The sequence below is a fragment of the Carcharhinus amblyrhynchos genome, chromosome 6, assembly GCF_965287045.1.
Source record: "Carcharhinus amblyrhynchos chromosome 6, sCarAmb.v2.hapA, whole genome shotgun sequence".
Classification (NCBI taxonomy): Eukaryota; Metazoa; Chordata; class Chondrichthyes; order Carcharhiniformes; family Carcharhinidae; genus Carcharhinus; species Carcharhinus amblyrhynchos.
In genome coordinates this window covers 122,496,093-122,509,146 of record NC_137329.1, presented here as the reverse complement: position 1 = coordinate 122,509,146, position 13,054 = coordinate 122,496,093, and the positions used below count along the sequence as shown (strand labels likewise).

Genomic DNA, 13,054 nt, shown 5'->3' with positions numbered 1-13,054 from the left:
TAGGCAAAGGTTGTTGAATTTAGAGGATGAGCTGCCAAGGGAGAAAAGCTGTGAGTCGGATGAGTCTTTGGAGAAGTATCTAATAGGAGAGATAATGTAGGACATGAGAGTTCCTGGACACTGATACTGCCACGGCCTTATATGTTTCCACATTCCCGTGTCCATGTTCTTGATCCTTTGGTGGGAAAAATATCTATTCCTAGTTGTGAAAATAATCCCATTTTCATGGTAGAAATCAAGGAATAGACTTTTTTTTGGAAATAGAGATTGTTTTAAGTAAGTTGTATTTGTGGATGTTAGGAATAAGCTATAGCTTTAAGTTGAAGTTTTAGCTTTAAGTTTCAGTTTAATTTAGATTTCTATATTTGTGCGATAAGGAAGGGGGAGTCAGAGTTTTGGTTTCACTTTAAAATATGCCTGCATTCTATTGAGGTTTTATGGACTCTTGAAGTCTTGCAATTGGAGCCCCTCAGAGACAAAATAACAGGTTGGAATTAGTTGGAAGAAGGTGCCTGAACAAGCAGCACAGCAAAGGGACAAATAGCAAATCCCAAACTGAAGAAGAAGCTCAAAAGCCAGAGAGTAGGAGCATGAAAAAACCCCAAGGTGACAACTAAATCAAGGAACACGGACAGGGAACAAAAATGGGTCTTATTCAGTGAAGCTGAAGTAAAGAGCAGAGCAAAAAGGCTGAAAATTAAAGAGAGAAAGCAGCAGAAACAGGTGAAAAACAAAAGCTTATGAGAAGCTAGAGATCCAAGAAGACAAAGATCTGTAATTCTCACTATGAACCTATGAAGCAGTGGTCCCTGTTGGCATCACTGAGTGTTTAAGATCAAATGTGTGAGGCGAAGCTTGAATGTATGTGGCGATCCAAGGGAGATAAACATCAGAAGAAGAGATTGAAACACTGGAGGTGGATCCTTGTAGAAGGGTCCAAGTGAAAGCATCGTTTGGGAAGAAATTTCATGGTGAGTTCTTCAAGTGAGGAAATTGGAACCCAGTTTAAAACCTCAATGAAACCTATTGCTTCACAGTGTGATAGGCATTGGCAGGGAGGGGGTGGGGATTCATTGTGGTTGCTTTCAGTGGCATCTGTCACTTGGTTTCAGAGTGTGGTAATATCTGACCACAGTTCGCCTATTGGTTTACACTTACTGTGAATGTTAGATTATAAAATAGTTTTTATAACTTGTGTTATCCTTATAAATTTGTAAAGGTATAGTTGGGATGAAGGAGTTGTGTAATATAGTTAATCTTGTTTGATAAATGTTTTATTTTGTCAAAAGTTTTTTTTTAAGCAGTGACTATGTTTAGTAGCTGAACTCCAAATATCTAAACAAAAAGTAAAAGTTAGGATCTATCCAGCCAGGTTCCATCCTGGGATCTGATTTGCCCAGTACCAATATCAGCTGGGATTGTAACATTTTGAAATTCTACCCTGCATCCTTCAAACCAAGTCTCTGCCGTTTACAAAACCAGAGAGAGATGGCTCGACTCTTTTCTCCTGACAGTTTGTTGTAGGAAGCTCTAAATAGATGAGGAGCGAGGAAAGGGAGCTGGTATTATTCCAGCTGTCATTATAACAAAATTAACTCTCCTCTTACTTGGAGCAAAGCCCAATGTGTAATGTCTGTTTGCTAATTCCTGATTCTGTGCACCATTTGATTTGCAGTATTAATCCCATCACTGGTCACGTAGAGGATCCGATGCCCAATCCTATGGATGGAATGACAGAGGAACAGAAAGAATATGAAGCAATGAAACTCGTCAATATGTTTGACAAGCTGTCCAGGTATTCCTGCCATTGCTGCTTGGAACACAGGACTGTAATAGATTTAGTAATAGATAATTGCTTTGTTCAGTGAATAATTCCTCGTTTTCCAAAATTGGAAGTGTGTTTATTTGGTTGTCCTATCTTGTGTCCACATCTACCTTTCACTTTCCCTGGATAATGCATTGCATCTGGCCTTTTTTCTTTGGGTTACTACAAATGGCTTGATCTTGTTAGCAAAGGCAGCAGATCCTCCTTTGAATCCAGCTACTCTAGAACAGAGCACTGTTTTATAAAACACCAGCTACTCTGGAACAGAGCAGTGTTTTATAAGACACCAGCTACTCTGGAACAGAGCAGCGTTTTATAAGACACCAGCTACTCTGGAACAGAGCAACATTTTATAAGACACCAGCCACTCTGGAACAGAGCAGCATTTTATAAGAACATAAGAAATAGGAGCAGGAGTAGGCCATCCAGCCCTTCGAGCCTGCCTTGCCATTCAATAAGATCATGGCTGATCTGTTGTGTCTCAGTTCCACATTCCCGCCCTCTCCCCATAACCCTTAATCCCCTCGCTTATCAAAAACCCATCAACCCGCATCTTAAAAATATTTAGCGAGGCAGCCTCCACCACCTCAACGGGCAGAGAATTCCAGAGATTCACCACCCTTTGAGTGAAGAAGTTCCTCCTCAACTCCGTTCTAAACCGCCCCCCGCCTTTATCTTGAGGCTGTGCCCCCTAGTCCTCCTGTCCTTTCTGAGCGGGAAGAGCCTCTCCACCTCTATCCTATCCATCCCATTCATCATCTTATACGTCTCAATGAGATCTCCCCTCATTATTCTAAACTAACGAGTACAAGCCTAGTTTATTCAGCCTCTCCTCATAGCTCAACCCCCTCAACTCCGGTATCAGCCTAGTAAACCTCCTCTGCACTCCCTCCAAGGCCAAAATATCATTGCGTAAGTACAGCGACCAAAACTGCACACAGTACTCCAGCTGCGGCCTCACCAATGCCCTGTACAGTTGCAGCAAGACCTCCCTACTTTTATATTCAATCCCCCTCGCTATGAAGGCCAGCATCCCATTCGCCTTCCTGACCACCTGCTGCACCTGCAGGCTGGGTTTTTGCGACTCGTGCACAAGGACCCCGAGGTCCCTCTGCACCGTCGCCTGCTGCAGCTTTTCGCCCCGTAAGTAATAGTCCTTCCTACCATATTCCTACCAAAGTGGACCACCTCACACTTGCCAACATTAAATTCCGTTTGCCATTTCCTGGCCCATTCGCCCAGCCTAAGACAACAGACAACAGCTACTCTGGAACAGAGCAACATTTTATAAGACACCAGCCACTCTGGAACAGAGCAGCGTTTTATAAGACACCAGCCACTCTGGAACAGAGCAGTGCTTTATAAGACACCAGCCACTCTGGAACAGAGCAGCGTTTCATAAGACACCAGCCACTCTGGAACAGAGCAGTGCTTTATAAGACACCAGCCACTCTGGAACAGAGCAATGTTTTAAATAACACCAGCTAATCTGGAACACAGCACTGTTTTATATAATGCCAACGATGGAACAGAACAGTGTTTTATATATCACCAGCTACTCTGGAACAGAGAGTAACATGCCATTGATCGGGTGGTCAGGAGAGATAGAATTAGAGTGATCAAAGGAAGAAAGAAAAAAGATAAGAAGCTCGGAAATTGCTGAAATTATTGAGGAAGTGCAGGAACATTCAGTTACTGAGAAATGGAATGACACAGGAATGACTTACATTTTGTTAGCACTTCTCCATAAGTCCATATGACATAGGAGCAGAATTAGGCCACTCGGCCTATCAAGTCTGCTCTGCCTTTCAATCATGGCTGATATTTTTCTCGTCCCCATTCTCCTGCCTTTTCCCCATAACCCCTGATCTGCCTATTAATCAAGAACCTATCTATCTCTATCTCAAAGACACTGAGTGACCTGGCCCCCACAGCTTTCTGCAACAAAGAGTTCCACAGATTCACCACTCTCTGGCTGAAGAAATTCCTTCTCATCTCTGTTTTAAAGGATCGTCCCTTTAGCCTGAGGTTGTGCCCTCTGGTTCTAGTTTTTCCTACTAGTGGAAACATCCTCTCCACGTCCACTCTATCCAGGCCTCGCAGTATGCTGTCAGTTTCAATAAGATCCCCCCTCATCCTTCTAAACTCCAACAAGCACAGATCTAGAGTTCACAACTGTAGCTCATATGACAAGCTCTTCATTCCAGGGATCATTCTTGTGAACCTCCTCTGAACCCTTTCCAAAGCCAGCTTATCCTTAGAAATGGAGCCCAAAACTGCTTACAATACTCCAAATGGGGTCTGACCAGAGCCTGATACAGCCTCAGAAATACATCCCTGCTCTTGTATTCTAGCCCCCTCGACATGAATGCTAATATTGCATTTGCCTTCCTAACTGCTGACTGAACCTGCACGTTAACCTTAAGAGAATCTTGAACAAGGACTCCCTGTGTATCCAGTACATTATTTTCTGAAAAAGCATGTACCTTACTTATGTGGTTATGGGATAGTTATAAGAGATATGGAGGAGCCGGGCGAGGCTGACAGAGACCAGGGGAGGAACTGTGAATGACAGATATGAGAGAGCCAGCACACACATGAAGCCTTCTTTGTGGTGCTATAACCATTCTGTGATTGTATGAAGAGGAGGGAAGAAAGGAGAACGTGACAGACACAATGATTTGATTTATTATTGTCACATGTATTAACATACAGTGAAAAGTATTGTTTCTTGTGCACTATACCGACAAAGCATATTGTTCGTAGAGAAGGAAAGGAGAGAGTGCAGAATATAGTGTTACAGTTACAGCTAGGGTGTAGAGAAAGATCAACTTAATGCAAGGTAGGTCCATTCAAAAGTCTGATAGCAGCAGGGAAGAAGCTGTTCTTGAGTTAGTTGGTAAGTGACCTCAGACTTTTGTATCTTTTTCCCGGTGGAAGAGAGAATGTCTGGGGTGCTTTAATTATGCTGGCTGCTTTGCCAAGGCAGCGGGAAATGTAGACGGTGTCAATGGATGGGGGAGAAAAAATCTAGAGGACATGGGTTAAGGGTGAAGGGGAAAAGTTTAAAGGGAACATTAGCGGGGGCTTCACACAGAGAGTGGTGGGAGTGTGGAACGAGCTGCCAGATGAAGCGGTGAAAGCGGGCTCACTTTTAACATTTAAGAAAAACTTGGACAGGTACATGGATGAGAGGGGTGTGGAGGGATATGGTCCAGGTGCAGGTCAGTGGGATTAGGCAGAAAAATGATTTGGCACAGCCAAGAAGGGCCAAAAGGCCTGTTTCTATGCTGTAGCGTTCTATGGTTCTGTGGTTCACATTCTGCCCATGGACCCTCCAGTGGGTTCGGGGGAGGAGAGGGGGTTGGGAAGCAGTGACAAATTTAACATGAGTCCAAGAATCAGTTTTATGCTGGCATGAATTTATGAATTTCCCATGGGATCTTCCACTGATGCCTGCTGTGACAGATGAAGAAACCCACTGGAGACTGGCATGCAACTGATTTGGGTCCTGTTAATGGGATGCAGATGAAAACTTGACTGGAATCTTCCACCCACTCCTGATTCTCCATGACACTGGCTGGAATACTGCCAGTCCAGAGTACACCAGGAACAATATAGCGGATAGAAGTTGGAACTCACCTGAACAATGCTTGGGACTACCTTGAGAGTTCAGGATGGAGGCCACCAGCAACCGTAGACCCTGGAACATCACATATTTGGGTGGGGGGAGCCTCTACAAGTGGATCTTCCAGATTCCGTGTCATCGAGGAAGTCCATCTTCCAGCTTTAGAGTGTTCCTGGAGATCCATCTTCTGAATTCAGAAGGTCCATCACCTTCTTTCAATGGTGGGTCCATAATATTGGGCACCTGTTCAATATGGCACCCAGACGGTGGGATTCGTGCCATCATGTCCGCCCTCCCATAGAATACGGTGCAAAAACCCCCAGGTAAATAATTGATGAGGATGGAGCCTGAAGATATGGCGTCGTTTCCCATCAGTCTCTGCAGCAGGAAACATTCCTCATTCCCACCCCCGCCACAGGACGGGAGAATTCAGCCCAGGTCACTTCCAAAGTGCATTTGTCATCTGGCAGTTTTCGTTCTTACCCTCCTTTTTAAGAACAAAGAACAATACAGCACAGGAAACAGGCCCTACGGCCCGCCAAGCCTATGCTGCTCATGCTTCCAACTAGACTAGTCGTTTGTATCCCTCTATTCCCAGTCTGTTCATGTGACTATCCAGATAAGTCTTAAACAATCCCAGCGTGTCCGCCTCTACCACCTTCCTTGGCAGTGCATTCCAGGCCCCCACCACCCTCTGTGTAAAATACATCCCTCTGACATCTGTCTTAAACCTTGTCCCCCTCATCTTGAACCTGTGACCCCTTGTGTTCGTCACCTCCGACCTGGGAAAAAGCTTCCCACTGTTCACCCTATCTATGCCCTTCATAATTTTATATACTGATATTCCGCACTGATTTTGTCCAATTCCATAAGGGTAGTACTGCATGTACAGCTTGGCTTAGACAGAGGTAATAGTACAAAGTTCATTTCTTAGTCACAATTCACTTACATTAAAACTGCAGTGAAGTTCCTGTGAAAATCCCCTAGTCGCCACACTCCAGCACCTGTTTGGGTACAGTGTAAGAGAATTTAGCATGGCCAATGTGCCTAACCAGCATGTCTTTTGGAGTGTGGGGGAAAACTGGAGCACCCAGAGGAAACCCACACAGACACGGGGAGAACATGCAAACTCCACACAGACAGTGACCCAAGCCAGGAATCGAACCCAGGTCCCTGGCCCTGTGAGGCAACAGTGCTAACCACTGTGTCAGTAATATGTGGCAAATAGAGAAAAACCTGTCTTAAATGTGAAAAACAGCTTTGCAATAAGTGGAAAAATAGCGTGGGGGGGAATAAAACTCGGGGTCATAGTTTTAAAAATAAATGATCTCCCGTTTAAAATGGCCATAAGGAGAAACCTTTTTTCTCTGAGGGTGTTTGCTGTGTGGAATTCTCTTCTCCAGAAAGCAGTGGAGGCTGGGTCTTAGAATTTGTTCAAGGCAAGAGTTTTGTTCGGCATGGGATCAAAGGTTATAGGGACAGATAGAAAAGTGGAGCTGAGACCACAGACAGATCAGCCATGATCTTATTGCATGGTGAAACAGGCTAGAGGGACTGAATGGCCTACTCCTGCTCCAATGTCCCTATAAAGTAAGCTAATTGACAGCTTATTTACACGTTACAATATTGAAGGATTTCTTTACTGTTTTGCTATTTAAATGAGAAGCTTCTAAATGGTTTCAAAAATTTGCATTACTTTTTGCACAAACATTATAGGCAAATGCACAGCATCTGTGAAATGACAGCTTAGTGTTTCGGGTGAGTTCCTTTTTGTCGGAAGCCAAGCAATTGTTTTGCCTTTCCTATCAGTCAAACATTAACCCTTGACACAAGGATGTAGGAAGAGGCTGTCCAGTCCTTTGAGCCTGTTCTGCCATTTAAATGAAATCATTGCCAATCTCCAAGGTAACTCTATTTACCTGCCTTTGCCCTGGATCCCTTAGTACCTTTTGACTAACAAAAATCTGTCACTGTTTTAAAATTAATGATACATTGTCATTAAATGATTCCTTGCCAACCTATTCTAGAAGCCTGGAATCTGTGTAAATTAGTGTGGACCAATTAACTTGAGCCAGACATAGGCGGAAACTCAAACAAAGGTTAAAACTGAGCAGATACAGCAGGACCTGTGCGACTGGCAACCTCTCATTAAAAGCACCGGTTTAATTAACAGATCATTCAGGCCGACAGTGCAGCTTTGAATTTTTCTTTCTTCAGAATGCATCTCACAGTCGATGCCTTGTGAAAAGGTCGGAACTATTATGTGGCACTCAATTAGAGAAAGATAAACTAGTCCCTCCAACACTAACCAAAGCAATTTACCCAGGGAGAGCGGGGTTTTTGCTTTGTTAAACTGGCAAAGGTACGAATGGTGTAATGAATTCCAGGTATTGGCACTGACAGACGCACAACAGGCCAGGAAGATTGTTGTACAAAAGGGTCTGACTCACAGTCATAATCAGGCTAAATGGCAAAGCGAAGATGTAACCTGCATCAGTGAAAGGGGCTCTCGGGAGACCTGAAGCCTCAGGCAGGAATGCAAGTACCCAGCTCCTTTAATTGAGACCTCCTTTCCACAAAGCCACTCAGAAGATGATGTTTTATTTATAGTGAATAATTAGCAAAGTGAGCTGGAATGTGATGCTGGTGACTATATCAGAGGCAGGTTGGAGAAGGGTGCATACACTTATTTCTCAGGATATTATCGTGTCCTTGCTCCCTTCCTTGCTGCAGCCACAGTTTATACATCTGTGCTACCTGAATTACACATCCGATAAAGCCCTTTCTGTTGGCTAACAGTCAGTGCACACACATTCCCAGAGGTTGTGAAAGTAATGATTCATGAGCCTGACTTGTTGAAGTATTGAACTTTACACCAAAAAACTTAATTGAATCTTCAACAACAAAAGCTTGCATTTATATAGCACCTGCAACATTGTAAAACATCCCAAGGTGCTTCACAGGTGCGTAATCAAATAAAATTTGGCACTGAGATATTAGGACAGATGACCAAAGGTTTGGTCAAAGTAGTAGCTTTTAAGGAGCATGTTTTTGATTTGATTTGGTTTATTATTGTCACATGTATTAACACACAGTGAAAGTATTGTTTCTTGTGCACTGTACAGACAGAGCATACCATTCATAGAGAAGGAAACGCGAGTGCAGATTGTGTTACAGTCATAGCTGTGGTGTAGGGAAAGATCAACTTAGTGCGAGGTAGGACCATTCAAAAGTCTGACAGCAGCAGGGAAGAAGCTGTTCTTGAGTCGGTTGGTACGTGACCTCAGACTTTTGTATCTTTTTCCCAATGGAAGAAGGTGAAAGAGAGAATGTCCGGGGTGCTTAGGGTCCTTAATTTTGCTGGCGTTTTGACTTCATCTTGGAGTCATAAAAGGAGTGGCTACTGAAGTAGTAGACAACACAATGGTACAAAAGGGAAGACTTTGAAATATTTGTAAAAATATTCAGTCAGAAGTGTCAAGTGGATGATCCATCTCGGCCTTTTCATAAGGTCCCCAGGATCACAAATGCCAGTCTTTAGCCAATTTGATTCACTCCAGGTGATATCAAGAACAGCTGAAGGCACTGGATACTGCAAAGGCAATGGGCCCTGGCAATAATCCGGCAATAGTCCTGAATACTTATGCTCCAAAACTTGCCCTCCAGAACCCCAGCTGTTCCAGTACAGTTACTACACTGATCTCGACCTGACAATGTGGAATATTGCCCTGGTATTTCCTGTTCACAAAAAGCAGACAAATCCAACCGAGCTGATTACTGCCCCATCAGCCTATTCTTGATCATCAGTAAAGTGATGGAAGGGGTCCTCAACAGTGCTATCAAGCAGCACTTACTCAGCAATAATCTGCTCACTGGCGCTCACTTGGGTTCAGCCAGGATCACTCAGTTCCTGACCTCATTAAGCCTTGGTCTAAACATGGACAAAAGAGCTGAACTCCAGAGGTGAAGTTTTAGTCACTGTTCTTGACATAAGGGCAGCATTTGACCGAGTGTGGCATCAAGGAGCCTTAGCAAAACTGGAGTTGATGGGCATCAGATGGAAAACTCTCCACTGGTTGGAGTTGTACCTAGCACGTCCAGAAGATGATTGTGGTGGTTGGAGGTCAATCATCTCAGCTTCAGGACATCACTGCAGGAGTTCCTCAGGCGAGTGTCCTAGGTCCACCCATCTTCAGCTGCTTCATCAATGACCTTTCTTCCATAATGAGGTCAGAAGTGCAGATGTTCAGTGATAACGGCATAGTGTTCAGCACTGCTTGCAACAGCCTAGATACTGAAGCAGTCTGTGTCCCTGTCAAGCACGACCTGGACAATATTCAGGTTTAGGCTGTTAGGAGGTGAATAACATTCATGCCACACAAGTGCCAAATGATGACCATCTCTATCAAGAGAGAGAATCAAATCATCTCATCAACTCTGCCGACACATAATGGCACTACCATTGCTGAATCTCCCATTATCAACATTCTGTGTGAACTGGACTCACGACATTCATGAAACTTGATATCATCCAGGACAAAGCAGTTCACTTGATTGTTACCCCAATCCACCACCACAAACATTCACTCCCTCCATCAGTGATGCACAGTGACAGCCATGTGTGTCATCTATAAACCCATAACCTCTTGCAGTCAGAAAGAGATGGGCAGCAGCCGCATGGGAACACCATCCCAGTCACAAACATCCTGATTTGGAAATATATCGCTGTTCCTTCACTGGGTCAAAAACCTGGAATCGCACTGCGGGGGTGTCTCAATTCAGTCGAGGTGTGCAAAGTCATGAGAGGCCCAGCTAAAATGGAGAGGTAGACCTAGCTGATTTAGCAGCAAGGCCAATAACAGAGGACATTGTTTTAACAGATTTAGTTGAGAAATGATTTTGTCCAGAGGGTAGTTGAGGTCTGGAATTCACTGTCTGAAAGGATGTTACAGACAGAAACCTTCATTACATTTAAAAAAATGTTTGAATAGGTACGTGATGTGCAATAACCTACAGGCTACAAACCAAGAGCTGGATAGTGGGATTAGGTTGTCTCTCTCGGCGTTGCATTTTTCGAATTAGATATTATAGAATCCCAACAGCGCAGAAGCCCCATTGAGTCTGCACCGACTCTCCGGCAAAACATCTTACCCAGGCCCAACCCCTACACTATCCTTGTAACCCCACACATTTATTCCACTAATCTCCCTAACCTATACATCTTGGAACACTAAGGGGCAATTAGCATGGCCAGTCCATCTAACCTACACATCTTTGCAGTATGGAAGGAAACCAGAGCACCCGGGGAGGAAACCCACAGAGACACAGGGAGAATGTGCAAACTCCATACAATCACCTGAAGTACAAATTGAACTCTGGCACTGTGAAGCATCAATGTTAACCATTAGAGAGATTATGGAAGGTCATTCCCCCATCCATTTCAACAACTTTATGTAATCGCATTTCCCTATATTCTTTTATTGTCTTCGTTTCTTTACAGTCCCCTTAGAGTCCAATAACTTGTAAAAAGTGAATTGACTGCAAAGATTGCACTAGATTCCACATTAAGATTTTTTTACAAACGCACTAAAATAAATGTAGACTAAACTTTACTGAATAGCAACTACAAAAAAGGTGTCCTGTGGTAACTTCCTAACACTGAAAATCCTCACTGTGTTTATATATTACACTGCACTGTCCATGGACATGAAGCCTGAGTTCAAGTTCAAATCTTCATCTTGCTCTAACAGGATCATCTTCTACCTGCTTTTACTCAGTGAATCTTTTGGGATCCTTTTAAACCAAAGCCTCTTTACTCAACAGTGAAGATAATAACATGGATTTCCTGTTGCCAGGTTTCCTCTGATGATTCCATGCTTGTCAACTCTTCACACTCCTTGTTTCCTCCAACATGGATTCTGTCCTCATCAGCTCTCCACTCGGATGTTTCCACAAAACCACTCCTTTACTTCTGCCTGGCATCAAAGTACTTGGCTTCCCCGAATCTTTCAGTCTGACTACCTTTTGAGAGACTGCAAGCAGCAAGAGCAACAGTCTTCTCTTTTTCTGTTTGGATGTTAAAACTTAATGCACCATACTTTCAATAATATTTGACCTGGGCCTCTGCCACCGTAGCAAGCAGTTCTAGGCAGGCTTTGAGGTCGCACGCCCATCTCCATGACTCAAGTTTTGCCTTGAATTAAAGGCAACAGGTTAAAACAACCGTCTTCTGTCTGGTGGTCGGCATTCCCAATTTAGCTGATGTTACGATCACTACCTCTGCAGTGCCTTTGTTTTGACCTCTCTGTTGTATCATGGATTGGATAGTAACTTCGTGGCCTATTTTTGAAAGTGATGGAAAGGGTGAACTGTCTGGAATAAATCTGCCCTTCAGTGATTGCAAAGCAAGTCCCAGATATATAGATGTGATTTAGGAGGGGAGGGAGGAAGAGGAGGAGGCCATAGATTTCCACCATTTTTATTGCTGTTGTGGTAATCTGCGTGTTGTGTGGATGGGTAAGGAGCATTTTTGTTAGTCAGTGTGGAGTATGTGGGACATATTTTATTTATGAACAGTAACGTGTTGAGAATGTACACTTGATCAGTTCCCCATTCACCACCTTAAACAAATATTTCCTCTGCCAACAATGCACAGTGGCAGCGATGCATACTGTCTGGAAGATGCACTGCAACAACTCACCAAGATTCATTCAACAGCACCTCCCAAATCCACGGCCTCTACTCCCAAAAACATGATGTGGAGATGCCAGCGTTGGACTGAGGTGGCACAATAAGAAATCATACAACATCAGGTTAAAGTCCAACAGGTTTATTCGGAATCACGAGTTTACGGAGTGCTGCTCCTTCATCGGGTGAGTGCATTGAGTGATTCCAGATAAACCTGTTGGACTTTAACCTGGGTGTTGTGAGACTTCTTACCAAGGACAAAGACAGCAGGCACATGAGAACACCATCAGATGCAAGTTCTCCTCCAAGCCACTCACCATCCTCACTTGGAAACATATCACCGTTCCTTCACTGTCACTGGGTCAAAATCCAAGAACTCCCTCTGTAACAGTACTGTGGGTGTATCTACACCAGATGGACTGCAGCTGTTTAAGAAGGCAGCTAGCTCATCACCACCTTCTCAATTAACGATGGGCTTTAAAAAGATGCCCTTAAAGGAAATGCCCAAACCTACGAAAGAATTTAAAAAAACCTTAAATTCACAAGATTGAGTGAAGACTGAAACATAAATATATGTGCATTAAAAGTTTTATTGGATGTTTTTTGTTACATTTGTGCACAAACAGCTAATGTTTTTAATTAATGTTTAATCTTTAAGGCAGAACACAGGATAGATATAATTGGATTAGCTGTGAAGAGGTATAAAACGTTCCTCTGAAGAGATTAAACTGACTGACAATTTTACAATTAAACTCTCCCGAACAATGACGGTGTGCGACGGAGCTTGCCAGAGTCAGAGTCAGCTAGCAAACACTTAAACATCACTCCAGTTTACAGGGAATGCATTCTGGCGGATGTCATCACTCGATTTGCTGAAAGTAAATAAATATACTTGCGAGGGAGCATTTAATAAT

The 13,054-nt window shown here is 43.5% G+C and overlaps 1 protein-coding gene across 1 annotated transcript in view; it reads left to right on the top strand.

Annotated features, from left to right (window-relative positions):
• Window positions 1–13,054, top strand: part of ric8b (RIC8 guanine nucleotide exchange factor B) — a 56,922-nt gene that overhangs the window by 41,269 nt on the left and 2,599 nt on the right. The window contains exon 9 of the mRNA XM_080191365.1: window positions 1,676–1,795. Within this exon, the coding sequence (XP_080047491.1) occupies window positions 1,676–1,795 (120 nt within the window). The remainder of the gene's footprint in view (window positions 1–1,675; window positions 1,796–13,054) is intronic.